This window comes from Oratosquilla oratoria, chromosome 21, assembly GCF_046742065.1.
Source record: "Oratosquilla oratoria isolate Oo_2021 chromosome 21, ASM4674206v1, whole genome shotgun sequence".
Classification (NCBI taxonomy): Eukaryota; Metazoa; Arthropoda; class Malacostraca; order Stomatopoda; family Squillidae; genus Oratosquilla; species Oratosquilla oratoria.
The window spans coordinates 51,793,650-51,813,649 of NC_134797.1; the positions used below are offsets into that span (position 1 = coordinate 51,793,650).

The window sequence follows — 20,000 nt, forward strand, 5'->3', positions numbered from 1 at the left end:
TTTGCAAAGTCTAGATATATTAAATCTATATTGTTTCTTTTGTCATAATTCGAGATAACTGTGTTGTAGAATTCGAGTTAGTCACGCAAGAAAGTTTCCGTCTGAAACCATGCTGGCTATCATTTATCAAACGGTTACTTTCTAAATGATGTTCGATTGCATCTCTGATGATACTTTCCATTATTTTTCCTACGATTGAAGTCAAACTTATAGGCCTATAGTTATTTGGCTTCTTTTTGTCACCTTTTTTGAATATGGGAGTAACGTTAGCTAGCTTCCATTCTCTTGGGACATCTCCGGATATGATGGATTTCTTGAAAATAATCTCTAATGGAACAACAATCTCATTTTTCATTTCCTTTAAGATTCTTGGATGCCAACCGTCAGGCCCTGGTGTTTTATTAACTTTGAGTTTATCTATACACCTTCTCATTTTTTCTTTTGTTATATTTACCGTAGTGATTAAGTTTACCCTAGGCTTTTCACAGGTTTCAGTTTAGAGTTCACTTTGAGGTCATTTACGAATACCGAGCTAAGATAATTGTTTAAGATATTACACATTCCTTCATTTGAATTTTCAAGTTGACCGTCAGCAGATAATAGTGGACCAATGTGATTCCTAACAACCTTTTTATCTCTAATGTAACCATTAAATTCTCTTGACGACGACGACAACTCTGGTGACCCCTAGAATTACAGATTCCAAATTACTAAACGAAGGTTAGGTTAGACGAATTTATCATATTTAAATTTCTTCGAGTTTTGCATCTATAAAAAAAGATGGCATCTCAAGCAGTCGTCGTAGCTTTGTTCGTTAATGTATCGCTTTTAACAATTTTTTCTGTTATTGATTTCCACACAAAAAAAAAAAAAGTATATTACGTTGAGGTATTAGAATACAAAAAATGAACATTTAATTTTCTACTGCTATAACGCGTAGATGTGCACTTCTAAAATTTTACCTTCTATTGCTATATCGCGTGGGTGTGCAATTCTAAAAATTTACCAGAAGTTGAACTTATTTGATGAATTTGACATCAAGCACACACACGCACGTAAAGAAAGAATAACATATGGGTGAGCTAGGTTGGAGATTGGGGTTGTTGAGTGACTGATTACACCATTGACTGGGCTACGTGACCTAGCCCAAGCTTTCAGTGAGCTCCTTTACCTAAACTATCTGCCAGACCCAAGCAGATATGGCAGACCTTGCCGTTCATTACATCGTAACCCTATATCAATCTAACTTCACTGTGGGCAGTTCACCCGACAAGAAACCTGGGAAGCACATAATTAGAACTTACCTTAGGTGAAGAGTGAAGGCTCTTGTCCAGCAGTCTGGCGAGCACAGGTCAATCTTCTCGTCCTTCAGAATTTATAACACCAGTGATGGAAATAGATTTTGGAGAAAAAGGTGGCATACGCATGAATGAAGCACCCGTGATTTTTACTCGAAGAAGTATAATAAATATTGTTCCCACTAATGCAGATTGAACATAAGAAAAATATTGAATTTGAGATATGCCGCCATGTACTCTCAAGCAATTTCCATCCCTGGCTGCATCTTGCATATATTACATAATTTAAAAAAATATATATATATATATTCTTTTGGAAGGACACCGTGGTCCTTTCCAAAGCACTCGGAACGGCACTTTTTATAAAATAAGAAAAAAAAACACACACAAATCTTTAGACAAATCGTCCACACTCGTCACAAACCAATTCAAAACTAAGATGGCGCCTGTCCGATTTCGTTTTCGCTATGAAGGAAAGCCCTGCGATTGGCCGAAATCGGTCACGGGACTCAAAACTATTAGGCTATTGGCTGAACCCATAATGTGTTATATAAAGTCTCCGCTATTGGCTGAACCCATAATGTGTTACATAAAGTCTCCGTAAGATGTCTCACCTGAATGCCCGCGAAAACATCGTCAACAAAAGACATCCGTATTACAAAATTCTATTTTTTAATCAAGTAAGAAACATCTGACAGAAGATTTTTTTTAATTTATTAGACATTGGATAGGGGAAAAAAGATAAGTGTCGAAGATAAGCAGACAACAGAGCAAATGAAAAAAAGTGACGTTACAAAAAATAAAATCTACAAGGTTGTTACTACATCGAAGGGTTTTTCCCTCAGTCAAATAAAACGTCCATGGAGAAGCAAAAATGAAATAAATAAATAGATAAATAAGATAAAATAAGAAACCATTTAACATGAGCGTCAAAAGGTTCCATAATTGAAATTTACTTAATCCACTGACCTCTCGAGAAGCTACCCTTTCATGGGATGTGAGGGCTTGTGTATATATTTACCTCATGGACGCCAATGGGATTGAGTAAATATTCTACATTTATTTTTATCTTTGATATTGATAGATAACCCCAGGAACAAAGCACGGAAGGCAGGAGAATAAATTATCACAAAGGAGACACAAATAATATAAATAAACTTTTGGGAGAAGTGTGATGGGAAGTGTTGCTTGAACTACAAGCAACGGAAGGTAAACGAAAAATATTTTAGCGCAGTATAATAGAGTAGTCAATCTTTATGTTTCCACTAAAATAGTAGCTAAAGGAAGGACACGGTCTAAGTGGATAAATTCAAAACTTCATAGGGTGATTCTTAAGAAAGAAGAGATATGGGCAAGATATAGAGAAAGACGAAAACCACTGTGTAGACAGAAATATACAGAGGCAAGAAATAGAGCACCCAAGGAGATAACACAAGCAAAGTTCAGATTTAAAAGAGAAGTAGCGATGAATACACTGGAGAATGATCAACATTTCTGGTGATATGTCAGGTCCAAGACATGTATTAAGGAGGTCACTAGGCTAATTAACAGGGAGGAGAACCTGACGGAAGATGATACAGAAACAACCGAAGTAATGAATTCAACTTTCAATAGTATTCGTCATAGAAGAGGACAGGGAAAAATGCCTATAGTAGAAGGTGGATATCCAAGAGGAAGAAATAAATGGCATAGATACGAGCATCGGGCTTCACCAAACTCCGCTATGCGGGGTCTCGGCCTTTCGGGCGAGCTCGCCTCGCTCGCAGGTGCTTTCGGCATCCAGCCCTACCGGCTGCTTGCATTTCATGTGAGAATGATAGGATATAAAATCCTCGTTAGCGCTAAACCACCCACTCTTGGATATAAACGATCTGTATGCAGCCCAGTAGTGAGAAACAAATCGCTTCTCTTCTTCAGGGTCTATATCTCCGTCGTAATCTGCAAGATCCTCAAGACTCAGCTGTTGAGCTGGATTGTTTTTAAACTCCTCCTCCTCTAGGCGCTTACTTTTTCTAAAGAACAACAAAATACTCTTCTTGATTTCTGACGCCTCATTAGCTTTCTTTTTGCCGAAAAGAGACAAAGAGGACATGAACTTCTCAGGGAATTCACTTCTATGAATGTTAACTAACTCCTGTTTTAACCTTTTATTCTTCTTCAAATCACTTAGTAAACATTTCCCTTTCTTATCCAACTCCAAAAATGGCGTTGCTTGTATTTGTCTTGCGCGGCATTGGCCATGGTGTTCGACAATCTTGCAGAGACACACCGGGCCTGAGGGGACGTGTTCCCTTGTGGGATTTCCGGTTTCCGGTCCGATTACAGGAATTCTTTTATTAGTACCAAGGGATTCCCTGAAGGCTTCCAAGGGGTCCCACAGGGGCTCCCCAGGAGTTTCCAGAGTGCACCCCCAGGGACTCCGCAGGTGCTCCCCTTGAAGTTCCAGCGGATTCTTAATGGGCTCCTCAGGAGTTCCTAGAGGGTTCACAGATAATCCCCACAGGGATTCTCAGAGGTTCCCTAGTGACTATCCAAGGGCTCCCAAAGGGCTCCCCAGGTGTTTCCAAAGGCTTTCCCGTGGGTTTGCGGGTGTCTCGCTCTCAGTCAATCAGTCGTCTCTGTTGCCGTGACGTCATCGCTCTTAGTCAATCAGTCGTCTCCTTTTCCATGACGTCACCACTCTCTTAGCCAACCAGAGGTACAATTTTCCATCTGACAATGGTTTCCAATACCTTAACAGCCACGCTTGTGAGTGACATAGTTCAGTCGATTTGTTTTTCTACTTTTCTTATATATTGGAGTGATAGTTGCATTCCTCCAATGCTCTAGGACTTCACCTGTCTCTTGTGATGATTTGAATATTACTGTCAGGGAAAGCTAAGTACTCCTGCACAGGCTTGCAGTATTACTGGGAACACACCGTCTGGTGTTCGTGTTTCATCAGTTTATAAAACCTTTAGCCTGGCTACACTTCTTCCTGGCTTATCTATGTACTAAAAAAAGAATTTGTTGTCGAAATGGTCGGAACGGCAGTTCCACCGAAAAGAGGACTTGGCCGGGTATAGTTGGCCAAATAACATGGTAACGTCTTCTAAGGATAAACGCAGGCCTCTGGCCGCCCTGGACCTGTGGGTGTGATAGTGGGTAAATCGGTGGAGGTGACCATAATGACCCAAAATGCAAAAAATCACACCCTTGGTCTCAGGCTTCTCATGTCTACCTTCATGTGCACTGTATCAGACTCTCTTCTTGTGGGACAAGTTTCGACCAAATCGCTCACCTTCGGATTTTCGCTCAAATTCATGGGGCCCTTTGAGATTTTTTGGATTTTGGGTCATTATGGTCACTTCCACCGATTTACCCGCTATCACACCCACAGGTCCAGGGCGGCCACGGCTGCCGTGGAGTCCAATTGCACATCAGTCAGGCCTAAACGTCATTACTGGGTGAAAAGGCCCAACTTTGGAGGGCTGTCACCGCCACACCGATTTGGTCCAAACTTGCTACACAGGGAGAGAGTCGGTCAAAGCGCTCAGCAAGGTAAACATGAGCAGCCTCAGTCCAAAGGCGTGGCAGTGGCACCCCTCCAAATTTGGGCCTTTTCACTCAGTAATCACCTCTGTGCCTCTGGCACCCATACCGTTGGCCTGAGTGGTGTCAGATTGGACTCCACGGCAGCCCTAGCCGCCCTCGACCTGTGGCTGAGATGGCGGGTAAATCGGAGCAAGTGACCATAATGACAAAAAAAAAAAAAAAAAAAAAATCTCTAACCCCATGAATTTACCGGTAAATTCGAAGGTCACCGATTTGGTCCAAACTTGCCCCACAGGGAGAGAGTCGGTCAAAGTGCTCACCAAGGTAAACATGAGCAGCCTCAGTCCAAAGGCGTGGCAGTGGCACCCCTCCAAATTTGGGCCTTTTCACCCAGTAATCACCTCTGGGCCTCTGGCACCCATACCGTTGGCTTGAGTGGTGTCAGATTGGACTCCACGGCAGCCCTAGCCGCCCTCGACCTGTGGCTGAGATGGCGGGTAAATCGGAGCAAATGACCATAATGACAAAAAATCCAAAAAATCTCAAAGGATTAACCCCATGAATTTACCCGAAAATTCGAAGGTCACCGATTTGGTCCAAAAAATCTCTAAGGATTAACCCCATGAATTTACCGGTAAATTCAAAGGTCACCGATTTGGTCCAAACTTGCCCCACAGGGAGAGTCGGTCAAAGTGCTCAGCAAGGTAAACATGAGCAGCCTCAGTCCAAAGGCGTGGCAGTGGCACCCCTCCAAATTTGGGCCTTTTCACCCAGTAATCACCTCTGGGCCTCTGGCACCCATACCGTTGGCCTAAGTGGTGTCAGATTGGACTACACGGCAGCCTTAGCCGCCCTCGACCTGTGGCAATGATGGTGGGTAAATCGGAGCAAATGACCAAAATGACCCAAAATCCAAAAAAATCTCAAAGGATTTTTTGGGTTTTGTGTCATTTTGGTCACTTGCTCCGATTTACCCTCCATGTCAGCCAAAGGTCGAGGGCGGCTAGGGTTGCCGTGGAGTCCAATTTTACACGACTCAGTCCAACAGTATGGGTGCCAGAGGCCCAAAGGTGATTACTGGGTGAAAAGGCCCAAATTTAGACGGGTGTCACTGCCACGTCCTTGGACTCAGGCTACTCATCTTTACATTGCTGGTCACTTTGACCGACTCTTTCCCTGTGGGGCAAGTTTGGAACAAATCGGTCACCTTCGAATTTTTGGTTAAATTCATCCTTTGAGATATTTTGGATTTTGGGTCATATTGGTCACTTGCTCCGATTTTCCCGCCATCTCACCCACAGGTCGAGGGCGGCTAGGGCTGCCGGTATGGATGCCAGAGACCCAAAGGTGATTAATGGGTGAAAAGGCCCAAATTTGGAGGGGTGCCACTGCCACGCCCTTGGACTCAGGCTGCTCATGTCTAACTTGCTGTGCAGTGTATCTGACTCTCTCCCTATGGGGCAAGTCTGGACCAAATCGGTCACTTACGGATTTTCGGCTAAATTCATGGGGTTAATTTTTTTTAGATTTGTTGGATTTTGGGTTATTTGGGTCACCTGCACCCATTTACCTGCCATCTCGCCCTTAGACCGACATCACTTAGCCCACTCGCGGGGTACTACACCACGGTCAGCAGCGGGCTTGGGTACGTCGGCAGGAAGTTGCGGGCTAACCTCGCCCATCATGGACCAGCAGTCGTCCGACATCATTTAGTCCGTCCGCGGTGTCCTCCACTGGGTTGGGTGGGGGTGGGGGGCAACCGGTCTCTCGGCCAGGGATATCCACCCCATATACTTTATACGCGAGATTCCTGAGTTGCGGGTGTCGCATTTGGCCAAAAAACCGTCATGTCTCCGATTTGGCCCAAACTTACTCCAGAGGGAGAGAGTCGTCCACAGGGCACAGCGAGGTAGACGTGGGGAACCTGGACCCAAGGGCGAGGTTGTGGCGATTAGCCAAATTTGTTTGTCTTTGTGTAATTTTCCTTTCTCATTTCCGGCTGTTGGCGCCCGTACTTTTAGCCTGAGCAGTATCTAAGTGCGATCCGCAAGAGCCCTGGTGGCCCTCGACCTGTAGATGAGGTGGTGACCCAATCGGGACAAGTGGCCAAAATGACCCTCAAAATTACCAGAGGGATTTGGCCAAAAACCGTCATGTCTCCGATGTGGCCCAAACTTACCCCAGAGGGAGAGAGTCGTCCACAGGGCACAGCGAGGAGGACGTGGGGAACCTGGACCTAAGGGCGAGGTTGTGGCGACCAGCCAAATTTGTTTGTCTTTGTGTAATTTTCCCCTCTCATTTCCGCCTGTTGGCGCCCGTACTTTTAGCTTGAACAGTATCTAAGTGCTATCCGCAAAAGCTCTGGTTGCCCTCGACCTGTAGCTGAGGTGGTGATCCAATCGGGACAAGTGGCCAAAATGACCCTCAAAATTACCAAAGGGGACCCACGGATTTGGCCAAAAACCCGTCATGTCTCCGATGTGGCCCAAACTTACTCCACAGGGAGAGAGTCGTTCACAGGGTACAGCGAGGTAGACGTGGGGAACCTGGACCTAAGGGCGAGGTTTTGGCGACCAGCCAAATTTGTTTGTCTTTGTGTAATTTTCCCCTCTCATTCCAGTATCTAAGTGAGATCCGCGAGAGCCCTGGTGGCCCTCGACCTGTAGCTGAGGTGGTGACCAAATCGGGACAAGTGGCCAAAATGACCCTCAAAATTACCAAAGGGGAACCCACAGATTTGGCCAAAAACCGTCGTGTCTCCGATTTCGCCTAAACTTACTTCAGAGGGAGAGAGTCATCCACAGGGCACAGCGAGGTAGACGTGGGGAACCTGGACCCAAGGGCGAGGCTGTGGCGACCAGCCAAATTTGTTTGTCTTTGTGTAATTTTCCCTTCTCATTTCTGACTGTCAGAGCCCGTACTTTTACCCTGAGCAGTATCTAAGTGAGATCCGCAAGAGCCCTGGTGGCCCTCGACCTGTAGCTGAGGTGGTGACCCAATCGGGACAAGTGGCCAAAATGACCCTCAAAATTACCAAAGGGGACCCACGGATTTGGCCAAAAACCGTCATTTCTCCGATTTGACCTAAACTTACTCCACAGGGAGAGAGTCACCCACATCGCACAGCGAGGTAAACGTGGGGAAGCTGGACACAAGGGCGAGGTTGTGGCGACCGGCCAAATTTGTCTTTGTGTAATTTTTCCCGCTCATTTCCGGTCGTTGGCGCCCGCACTTTTAGTCTGAGCAGTATCTAAGTGCGATCCGCAAGAGCCCTGGTGGCCCTCGACCTGTAGATGAGGTGGTGACCCAATCGGGACAAGTGGCAAAAATGACCCTCAAAATTACCAAAGGGGCCTCACGGATTTGGCCAAAAAAACCGTCATGTCTCTGATGTGGCCCAAACTTACTCCACAGGGAGAGAGTCGTTCACAGGGTACAGCGAGGTAGACGTGGTGAACCTGGACCCATGGGCGAGGTTGTAGCGACCAGCTAAATTTGTTTGTCTTTGTGTAATTTTCCCCTCTCATTTCCGCCTGTTGGCGCCCGTACTTTTAGCCTGAGCAGTATATAAGTACGATCCGCAAGAGCCCTGGTGGCCCTCGACCTATAGCTGAGGTGGTGACCCAATTGGGACAAGTGCCAAAATAACCCTCAAAATTACCAAAGGGATTTGGCCAAAAACCGTCATGTCTCCGATGTGGCCCAAACTTACTCCACAGGGAGAAAGTCTTCCACAGGGAACAGTGAGGTAGACGTGGTGAACCTGGACCCATTGGCGAGGTTGTTGCGACCAGCCAAATTTGTTTGTTTTTGTGTAATTTTCCCCTCTCATTTCCGCTTGTTGGCGCCCGTACTTTTAGCCTGAGCAGTATCTAAGTGCAATCCAAGAGATCCCTGGTGGCCCTCGACCTGTAGCTGAGGCGCTGACTCAATCGGGACAAGTGGCCAAAATGACCCTCAAAATTACCACGGATTTGGCCAAAAACCGTCATGTCACCAATTTGGCCTAAACTTACTCCAGAGGGAGAGAGTCGTCCACAGGGCACAGCGAGGTAGACGTGTGGAACCTGGACCCAAGGGCGAGGCTGTGGCGACCAGCTAAATTTGTTTGTCTGTGTAATTTTCCCCTCTCATTTCCGGCTGTTGGCGCCCGTACTTTTAGCCTGAGCAGTATCTAAGTGCGATCCACAAGAGCCCTGGTGGCCCTCGACCTGTAGATGAGGTGGTGACCCAATCGGGACAAGTGGCCAAAATGACCCTCAAAATTACCAAAGGCCAAAAACCCTCATGTCTCCGATGTGGCCCAAACTTACTCCAGAGGGAGTGAGTCGCCCACAGGGCACAACGAGGTAGACGTGGGGAACCTGGACCTAAGGGCGAGGTTATGGCGACCAGCCAAATTTGTTTGTCGTTGTGTTATTTTCCCCTCTCATTTCCGTCTGTTGGCGCCCGTACTTTTAGCCTGAGCAGTATCTAGGTGCGATCCGCAAGATCCCTGGTGGCCCTCGACCTGTAGCTGAGGCGCTGACCCAATCTGGACAAGTGGCCAAAATGACCCTCAAAACTACCAAAGGGGAACCCACGGATTTGGCCAAAAACCGTCATGTCACCGATGTGGCCCAAACTTACTCCAGAGGGAGAGAGTCGCCCACAGGGCACAGCGAGGTAGACGTGGGGAACCTGGACCCAAGGGCGAGGTTGTGGCGACCAGCCAAATTTGTTTGTCTTTGTGTAATTTTCCCCTCTGATTTCCGCCTGTTGGCGCCCGTACTTTTAGCCTGAGTAGTATCTAAGTGCGATCCGCAAGATCCCTGGTGGCCCTCGACCTGTAGCCGAGGTGGTGACCAAATCGGGACAAGTGGCTAAAAACCGTCATGTCTCCGATTTGGCCCAAACTTACTCTTTGGTGGCATGTTTGGAACAAATCGTTTACCTTCGAATATTTGGCTAGATTGAGACTTTTTGGATTTTGGGTCATTTTGGTTACCTGCTCCGATTTACATGCCATTGCACCCACAGGTCGAGGGCGGCTAGGGCTGCCGTGGAGTCCAATTTGACACTACTCAGGCCAACGGTATGGGTGCCAGAGGCCCAAAGGTGATTACTGGGTGAAAAGGCCCAAATTTTGAAGAGTGCCACTGCTACGCCCTTGGATTCAGGCTGCTCATGTTTACCTTGCTGTGCACTTTGACCGACTCTCTCCCTGTGGCGCATGTTTGGAACAAATCGGTTACATTCGAATTTTCGGGTAAATTCATGAGGTTAATCCTTTGAGGGTTTTTTTTTATTTTTTTTTCATTATGGTCACTTGCTTCGATTTACCCGTCATCTCACCTACAGGTGGAGGGCGGCTAGGGCTGCCGTGGAGTCCAATTTGACTCCACTCAGGCCAACAGTATGGGTGCCAGAGGCCCAAAGGTGATTACTGGGTGAAAAGGCCCAAATTTGGAGGGGTGTCACTTCCAAGCCCCTGGTTTTAGGCTGCTCATGTTTACCTTGCTGTGCACTTTGACCGACTCTCTCCCTGTGGGGCAAAATTGGAACAAATCAGTCACCTTCGAAATTTTTAGATTTTTTGGATTTTGGGTAATTTTGGTCACTTGGTCCGATTTACCTGCCATCTCGCCCACAGGTCGAGGGCAGCTAGGGCTGCCGTGGAGTCCAAATTGACACCACTCAGGCCAACGGTATGGGTGCCAAAGGCCCAAAGGTGATTACTGGGTGAAAAGGTCTAAATTTGGAGGGGTGCCACTGCCACGCCCTTGGATACAGGCTGCCCATGTTTACCTTGCTGTGCACTTTGACCGACTCTCTCCCTGTGGGGCAAGTGTGGACCAAATCAGTTACCTTCGAATTTTCGGCTTGAGATTTTTTGGACATTGGGTCATATTGGTCACTTGCTCCGATTTACCCATCTCACTCATAGGTCGAGGGTGGCTAGGGCTGCCGTGGAGTCCAATTTGACACCACTCAGGCCAACGGTATGGGTGCCAGAGGCCTAAAGGTGATTACTGGGTTTAAAGGCCCAAATTTGGAGGGGTGCCACTGCCACGCCCTTGAACCTAAGCTGCTCAAGTTTTACCTTGCTGTGCACTTTGACCGACTCTCCCTGTTAGGCAAGTTTGGACCAAATTGGTCACCTTTTACATTACGGCTCTTTTCCAGATAGCTGAAATGTTATGTTGTAACCGGGAGAGGTTGAAGATATCGGTAAAGGTATTCATTGTATTCAGCAAGCAGAGCCTTTATATACCTAAGTGTTGCCCCCAGGGCATATACCCCCCCACGTTTTCCATGCAGGTGATGAGTAAAGATTCTCCGTGACAGACTATGACAGGCTGAAGAAATGGGGTTTCCTTTTTGTGTCATTGTGCGAGAAGAAAATGGGTGAAGGGGACCTGCTCAAGGTAGTCAGTGACCTCGAGAACGGAAAGGCCAACTACAGGGTTAACTCTCACCTGGTTGGCCACCCTGTTCTAGACCAGCATACTGCTCAAAGGAGATAAGCTTTGGGTACACTGGGATAGCCCACATCTTGCTGGCACGCCAGCCCTTGTTCAATATATATCAGAATAGAAAAGTACAGGGTAAAGGGCTGAGTTGTGTGCCATGTGCACAGAAAGTAGACAGCTAGGAAGGAATATCTGAATAATGATTAATCAACATATTCAAAGAGTGTTTGGCCCAACTGTGTGTGAAGGTGTTTTTTGAAAGATGTAATTGAGTCACAGCTAACAGCATCATCAGACAGGGAGTTCCAGAGGTCAATACATCCGACACTAAAAAATCTGCGTCTGCACTCTAGAGATGTATGGGGTTTGGCTAGCTTAAATCTGTGACCCCTGGTGTGTGTTGTTGGAAATAAGGAAAAAAGATCTTGGGGTGAAATAGAAGACTGCTCGTGGGAAAATTTTCCAACATTTTATGAGATCTGCCCTGATTAATCTGCCACGGACTGAATAAAGATCTAAAGTTAGCAGACGGTCTGCATAGCTAAGCTCTGCCATTCCAATTATTTGTTTAGTCCACCTGCGTTGCGTAGATTCCAGGAGCGTAAGGTCACCTAGGTATCCAGTGTTCCATACAGTGGATCCAAACTCCAACAGTGGTCTGATGTGGGATTTAAACAGGGTGATCATGAAGTCCTTGTCACGACAGAGTGTTGATCTTAGTAAATTATTTGCTAGACCTGCTGCCTTCTTTATAGTTTTTGAAATATGAGTATGAAATTTCAAGTTACAATCAACTGTGATACCCAAGTCTTTATGTGTAGTCTCAATAGAGAGAGCGGTGGTGTCCATTATATAATGATGCTGGGGACCTAGGTTGATGTCTGTTGAGCCTCTTTGGCAACGTAGTACAGCACACTTGTCCAGGTTGAAGCGCAGGCCCCAGGAGTCAGCAACTCTGTATACTGTATCTATGTTCCTCTGGCAGATTCCTATGTCTTCGGCTGAAGGGGAACTGGAGTCTCTTCGTAGCATTTTGAGTGGATATATGTTGCATTTTGAGTAGATATATGTTGGCAGGGAGTTAATGTACACTAGGAATAAGAGGGGGCCCAAGACTGAGCCCTGGGGGACCCCACTGAGGACATTTCTGGAGGAGCTGGTAAACCCTGAAACTGAGACTTGCATTGTGCGACCAAATAAAAAATCTATGATCCATGACAGCAATGGGCCGTGTACTCCCAATAGTCTCAGTTTGTCTATGACTATAGAGTGGTTGACTACGTCGAAGGGAGTTTTGCCATTGTATGTTGTAGTCCAGAGAGGGTGCCAGTGATTTGGCACTATTCCGGCACAGTAGCTTACGTGAGGGCCTTGTCAGCGAGATATCATTACACAAAACCCTGGAATACCAGGAGTTCATTTTGAACTCTCATAACTCCTTTTCTGTGAACTTTCTTAAACTATGGGACTTTCATCATTGCAAAATCCTTTTCTGGGTGGAACAAGGAAATTATGTGCATGGATAAAAAATCTACAACAGAATTTTCCATAGCGAGACAAAAGGTTATATAGAAATCACATTTTGGATGTAAAATATATATTTGATATACAAAATTGAATAGTGGAAAATGTAAATCATGACCGTATTTATAAAAATACATTTGTGTTACCTCTTTTGAAAGCTTTTGTTATACTAAATATTTGAATCCCTAAGGTTATAACAGAACTGCTTAGTTTGAATATAAAGACTAATTGATATTTTGAGATAAAAGAATTAACAGTTTAGTGCTTAATAATCTCGTCTATCTATATACCAAGGGCTTTCCCCTATCAAGAGAGGTAGCCAAGCCAAAGGCAAATTAAAATGACTGAACGAGTGGTATTGTTTATAAGCAATTACTGAAAATGAATTGTTATTAAGTATTTAGATACTTAATAGTAATTCACATTTTCAGTATTTACTTACAAACAATACCAGTCATTTGCTCATTTTAATTTTGGTATAACAGTTACATCTGAGTGGAGTCGAAGGTATATCAGTATAATAAATTCTTGGCATTATTCGAAAGTTTCCTAAGCTTCAGGCTTGTAACTGCAGTTGTTACACTTGGGCTCCTGACAACAACAACAGAGGGCAATGATGCCCGGCAAAATACCAAACGGAATCAGGAGGATACACGTGATGAAGGAGCACTTTGTGGGAGAGTTCTTGATCTTCCCTTTCTGAAAAGTTGCAGAAGTACGTTAGTATTTCATCATGTAAAAACCAGTTTGTTAATCTTTAAATCCATATACATATGGACAGTTGCCATCTTACATAAGATGGCAATTGTCCAGATGTATGAAGTACATTAGTATTTCATCATGTAAAACCAGTTTGTTACTCTTTAAATCCATACATATGGATAGTTGCCATTTTACATAAGATGGCAATTGTCCAGATGTATGAAGTACATTAGTATTTCATCATGTAAAAACAAGTTTGTTACTCTTTAAATCCATACATATGGACAGTTGCCATCTTACATAAGATGGCAATTGTCCAGATGTATGAAGTACATTAGTATTTCATCATGTAAAACCAGTTTGTTACTCTTTAAATCCATACATATGGACAGTTGCCATCTTACATACATATGTAAGATGGCAACTGTCCATTAGTATTTCATCATGTAAAATCAGTTTGTTGTTCTTTAAACCCATACATATGGACAGTTGCCATCTTAACTTTGAAAATTATATTCGACATTCACATGCAAAGAGTTGAACCATGATGGAACCAACTGATCAGTCCATTCTCCCTAATCTCTCTTGCAGAAAGCCTATCTTCATGTAACCAGTAACAAACAGGTCCACAAGTCACTCAAGGTAGATATATCGTGTCTACGGACTGTTAGTGTGGGGTATTGTAATTTAAGGTGCTCTGTGCATCTTTGTGGCGATTGCATCTGGGGTAGTTTGAATCTGTGGCCAAGCCTATTTTGTGTCGGATTAACTAGCTCCGCCCTGCATCCTTTGCAAGGAGTTTTGTGTGTGTGTGTGTGTGTGTGTGTGTGTGTGTGTGTGTGTGTGTGTGTGTGTGTGTGTGTGTGTGTGTGTGTGTGTGTGTGTGTGTGTGTGTGTGTGTGTGTGTGTGTGTGTGTGTGTGTGTGTGTGTGTGTGTGTGTGTGTGTGTGTGTGTGTGTGTGTGTGTGTGTGTGTGTGTGTGTGTGTGTGTGTAAGGTCACAATATTACCCATAGATCAAACCATGAGCTATAGGTTCTCATCCAGGAGGGTAACAGTTGTTGGGTGTGGCGGTGAGAGCCCTCCAAAGTTCGGCCTTTTGACGTTTATGCCTGTGGCAGGGATACCGTGTCCCTGACTGGTGTGCCATTACACTGCAGGGCATCCCAGGCCTTGCCGGATCTGTGGGTGTCATAGCGGGTAAATCGGTGGAGGTGACCAAAATGCCCCAAAATCAAAAAATCCCCATGGAATTTGGGGGGAAATCCGAAGGTCAGCCATTTGGTCCAAACTTGCGCCACAAGTAGAGAGTGGGATAGGGTGCACATCAGCGTAGACAGCAGAATCCTGAGACCAAGGGTGTGGCGGTGAGAGATGGATTGTTAGGAAATACTACCAGTGTATTTCTAGATTGCATTTTAATAGTTTCTCAGACTGCAGTGCATTACTTTAAGAAATTAGATTTGATATTCTGAAGACTAGTAGAAGCAGGATTAAAAGTAAAACTTGAAAATTGTAAGTTCTTGCAAGACAGTGTTATTTATTTAGGACATAAGATAGACAGACATGTACCTAGTATAGTGAATTCAAAGATTGACGCTGTAAAGAATTTTCCGGTTCCGATCAATGTAGACAAGGTTAGGAGCTTTTTGAGATTGACCGGATATTATAGAAAATTGATTCAACGATATGCTGACATTGCTAATCCATTAAGTTCTTTGCTGAGGAAGGATTCAAAGTTCATAGGGGGACCTGCACAGCAGCAAGCTTTTGACAAGCTGAAAGATTAACTCACGAGTTCCCCCATTCTAAGAATTCCTGATTATGGAAAAGAATTCATTCTTTGCACTGATGCGTCTGACATAGGATTAGGAGGCCTACTGATGCAAGAGAGAAATGGAACTTTGAAGCCAATCGCTTACACATCAAGACTTTGTAATAGTGCGGAGAGAAACTACTCTATAACAGAAAAAGAAACTTTAGCAGTTAATTATTCTGTAGAAAGTTTTAGGGATATGATATTAGGATATCCAATCAGAGTTTGGACTGATCATACAGCTATTCAGACCTTATTTAAGTATAAGAATCTAAGGGGCCGACTTGCTAGGTGGTCTGCAATACTTCAGTGCTATGAAGTTCAATTTAAATATATTCCGGGTAGAAAGAATGTATCTGCAGATGCACTTTCTAGAAACATTAGTCAACCAATGACTGGAACTGGGTTGATTAATTTTGTTTGTAGTATAGAGGAATTAGTAACTTTAGATGAAGAAATGCTGATAAGAGAACAGAGGGATGATAAAAGATGTGAATCATTAATCAAGTATTTGATGAACCCAAGAGGAAATCCTCCAAAGCTACCAAAGGGGTATAAGATAGAGGAATTTCAATTGATTAATGGACTTTTGTATATAAAAACAGTTGTAAGTGGGAAAGATATTTCTAGAGGGCCTGTAAATCAGTTGGTAATACCCCAAACTCTTGTAAATGAGATATTGAAGTTACTTCATGATAGTGATTGTAGCTCACATCCAGGAAAGGATAAAACTTATAGACAAGCACAACTTAAATACTTTTGGCCAGGTATGAAGAAATCTATATATGATTATATAGAAAATTGCATAAATTGTGTTAGGGTGAGAGGAAATACACCAAAACCTGCTCCTATACTTACCTATCCCATTCCACAAAAACCTTGGGAAAGAGTTCACCTGGACACATTAGAGCTATCTATGTCTGAGAATGGATATAAATATGTATTTGTTGCTATTGATTATTTTTCAAGATTTTGTATTTTACAACCCATTCCAAATAAGAGAGCTGAAACTATTGCTTCAGTAATCTATGATCAGATAATCTGTAATTTCACTACACCTAAGACTCCAATTTCAGACAATGGAACCGAATCTAATAACAAAATCTTGGAAAAATTATGTAGTTTATTTAAGATCAAAAAGTCAATATCTTAGTGAATCATCCACAAAGTAATGGGGTAGTAGAAAGATTAGATATGAAAATAATTACATGTCTTAGAAGCATGATAAGTCCTCATAGTATAACTTGGGACACTTGGATTCCTTGTGTTAAGCGTACTTTGAATAATCAAATCAATGTAGCAACAGGTGATACACCTCATTTTATAATTTTTGGGGAAGACAAAACTCTTCCATATAAAATTTTGACTGTAGACCAGAAACCTGTGTATAATATAGATGATTGTATACTGAATAGAATAAATACTTTTCAAAATATTCACCAAAGAATTAGGAAACATATTCAGGAATATTCACAAGAGATGAAGAAACAACACAAAATAGCACATAAACTAGAATTGAAACTAGGAGATTTAGTCATGGTCAATCTACATTCACCCAATAATAAACTTTCACTAAGGTACACTGGTCCATATATGGGTAGTTGATTCTGCAGGTGGTAATAAATTTGCACTTAAACACTTAGACACAATGGAAGAAGTGATATGCCATTTAGACGACATAAAGAAAGTGAAATTGCAGATCAGTGACTTAATTATGAATGACAGTTGTGATACCCTGTGTATCAATGTTGGGAAACCTGAAGAGTATAGGGAATATTATAATGTTATTCTTTGTGGGTTGAATATTAAACTTGATGTATTTTACAGATAGTATTGTTTGCCATATGTATGTACTTGGGATGGGAGACCTAAACAACTGGAACTTGGTGTCAAGCAGATACATGGAGACCTTGGATCCACTGTGGTCTGACTTGGAACCTTAAGGACCTCTCACATAAGTATTCAGATAATTTATGAAGCATTCAGACTGTCTTTGAAAATGAATTAAGTATGTTGAAAAATAATAATAATGAATATTGAAATGCAAGAAGAGACAGCAACAACTTTTAACTCTAAAGTAGTGAGTCTTGCAAATATGTTTGCAAATTATCTGCTTAATTACATGTATTATGTATTATTCACTATCATTTACATGAATTATTGGATACTGCTATCATCTTTGAAAAGATGATGAAACCATTGAAAACTGTGTTCTTAAGGAACCTTGCAATTTATTTTGATCTATGCCTTATAAAGTTTACATGCATGTTATTTACATTTAATCTGCTTGAATTATTTTGTGCATTTTTGAGGGTTGCTTATTTCTTTAAAATATAGTAGGTTAGCTTATTAGAATGAATTTCAAGTATATATTAGCAAGCCCTGTAAGAGGGAAATAGCTGCCGAGCCCTGTAAGAGGCCGGTAGATAGAGGTAGACATTAAAGGTAGATCAGAGTAGATCGAGAGGTAGATGGAGAACGAATGCTAATCCAGGGTCAGTTATGAAAACTTGTGAGGCAACGGCCGACGGCTGACAGGCGCCAAGGATATCTGAGTCAGACTCGCGCCTTGCATATATTTAAAAGTGCTGAGGTAGTTAAATGCGGAGTGTCGCCTGGTGGTTGCGACATTGTTGTCTTTTAATTGTTTGTAAGCGGACAAGCCATTTTTTGTTACGACATAATGCTTACATTGTGACATAGTTTTAGAAGAGTATAACAGCCTCTCCAATTGGAGAAAAAAGGTGGAGGAGAAAAATCATTGCTGCAGAAAGGAAAGTCACGTCCTTCAGGTGTGTCACTTGTTTGAGAAGTAAAAGACTATTGGATGAATGAAAGAGTGATGTCAGAACGAGAGTGGCTTGACGTGATGTAGAGAATTCCGGCTGGGATTCTCGGGCTGATTTAGACCAACAAGCTTCAGAGAAAAACTACACCCTATTTTATTCACCCCCAAGAAGACCAAGGCATGGGGCCTTAGGACAAATTTTAGAGAGAATAGAAACGCTCTGAGAGGAGACGACGGACGCGGGGGTGACAGGGGGTCTTTGGCAGAGGATGAACGCAATCTATGACAATTCTGCCAAAAAGTTCCTCAATGACAGGGATAGGTTGTAGAGGGAACGGTTTAACACTGGGGTGCGGTTTCCCTGCTACCTGACAACGGTGACATGTACTAATGTAGGAACTAATATCTTTCTTCATTTTAGGCCAATAGAAATGAGCTAGAATTTTTGCACTAGTCTTCCTAACTCCCAAATGTCCTCCTACCCCATCATGAGCAATACCCAGGATCTCCTTCCGTAATGGATTTGAGACCATTGTTTGGTGACGGACAGACCAAGGGTAATTTGCAGGGGAATCAGTAGGACGGAACTTCTGCATCAATATGTCTGAGCTAAGGTAATAGCAGTTACATTCAGACTTAGCTTCCTCTTCACTAATAGCTCTACGGAAACAACTGGCTAGTTCAGGGTCCTCTTTTTGGAGATGAACGAGCTTACTCCTAGTGACTGGGGAGGAACCAAAACTATCCAGGGTGGTAACATTGTCTCCCTCTGAGTCGTTTTCGCTATCAAACCTATTCTGCAGGTCACCTGGTGGTGAAGTTTAAAAAAAAATTCACCAAGATTTAAATCAGCAAGGTCACTAGGTTGGGGGTAATTACACCAACATGAGCATCCTCTTTATGCATGCTAATCTCTGCCTCCACCCTGCGGCTCATGCTACAAGTAACAGCACATGCAGAGAATATGCCCGGAATGTCTGCCTCTAATTGGGAAGTATTATTTTCGGTAGAGGGACACAAGGAGACTATGGCATCAGGTAACATCGTGCCCCTGGCGAGGTCATTTCCTATAAGGAGTAAAACTCCTTCTACAGGTAACTTGTCGACTACTCCTACCTGGGCATAACCTGTCCTAACATCTGGCCGCAAGTATGCTAGGCATATAGGGATATGTGACCCGCCTGTTAAACCGCTCACAAGGACCTAATTGCCAGTATAATATGCATCTATCAAAGCAGCCACATCTTTTGTAATTAGTGATAAGGCTGAGCCTGTGTCTCTCAGAAGCTTGATAATTGTGGGTGGGCTATCTTGATAAAGGCCCACTGAACCAGAAGAACAGAATGGTTCAAATGTTGATAACATAGGTGGGGAAGAATGATCTGGGACAACTGATGGGCTAACAGCAGTGAGACAGGGCTCCAAAAAACTTTCCGATTGCTCGGCCACATTGATCGAGAGAGAGGGGGACCCTTGGAGAGGAGCCTATTTTTGTTGTAGTTTGAAACAGTCATCAACATGATGTCCTGGCCTTTTGCAATACTTGCAATAGCTCCTGCCTCCAGTAAGGGGTAGATCCCCTGGTCTCACTATCAATGGGCTTACCTGAGGTAGATGAAACAGATGATGAGTGGGCCGTCGGTCGAGGAGGCTGTGGAGGTCCGATTGGCTTGGAGTCCCTAGTGGGGGTGAAGCTTTGGGGCAAGGCAGGGTGAGACCTGGAATGCATTCTAGGATTAGTTAAATGGTAACCGTCGGGCGCTGGGCCAGCCTCTACCAAGGTACGAATACTTCGCTGATCCAAGTTGGCTCGCACGCACACAAACGCACCCTCTCACTCCCCCTCCCCCTCCCTCCCTCTCCCCCTCGCCCTCCCCCTCCCTCTCC

General features: G+C 43.8%; 1 protein-coding gene and 1 long non-coding RNA gene across 2 annotated transcripts in view; both read right to left on the reverse strand.

The window, feature by feature from the left end:
• Positions 1 to 9,305: 9,305 nt before the first annotated feature.
• On the reverse strand, positions 9,306 to 12,316 carry LOC143037159 (uncharacterized). Its single transcript, XM_076205276.1, has 2 exons — positions 11,862 to 12,316; positions 9,306 to 9,366 (listed from the first exon to the last, which is right to left on the reverse strand). The coding sequence occupies exons 1-2, from the start codon at positions 12,314 to 12,316 to the stop codon at positions 9,306 to 9,308; spliced, it is 516 nt and encodes a 171-aa protein (XP_076061391.1).
• A 548-nt stretch (positions 12,317 to 12,864) lies between these two features.
• Positions 12,865 to 20,000, reverse strand: part of LOC143036935 (uncharacterized) — a 13,317-nt gene continuing 6,181 nt past the window's right edge. The window contains exons 2-3 of the long non-coding RNA XR_012967421.1: positions 19,719 to 19,831; positions 12,865 to 13,507 (exon numbers count right to left, since the gene is read on the reverse strand). This is a non-coding gene — a long non-coding RNA (uncharacterized LOC143036935). The remainder of the gene's footprint in view (positions 13,508 to 19,718; positions 19,832 to 20,000) is intronic.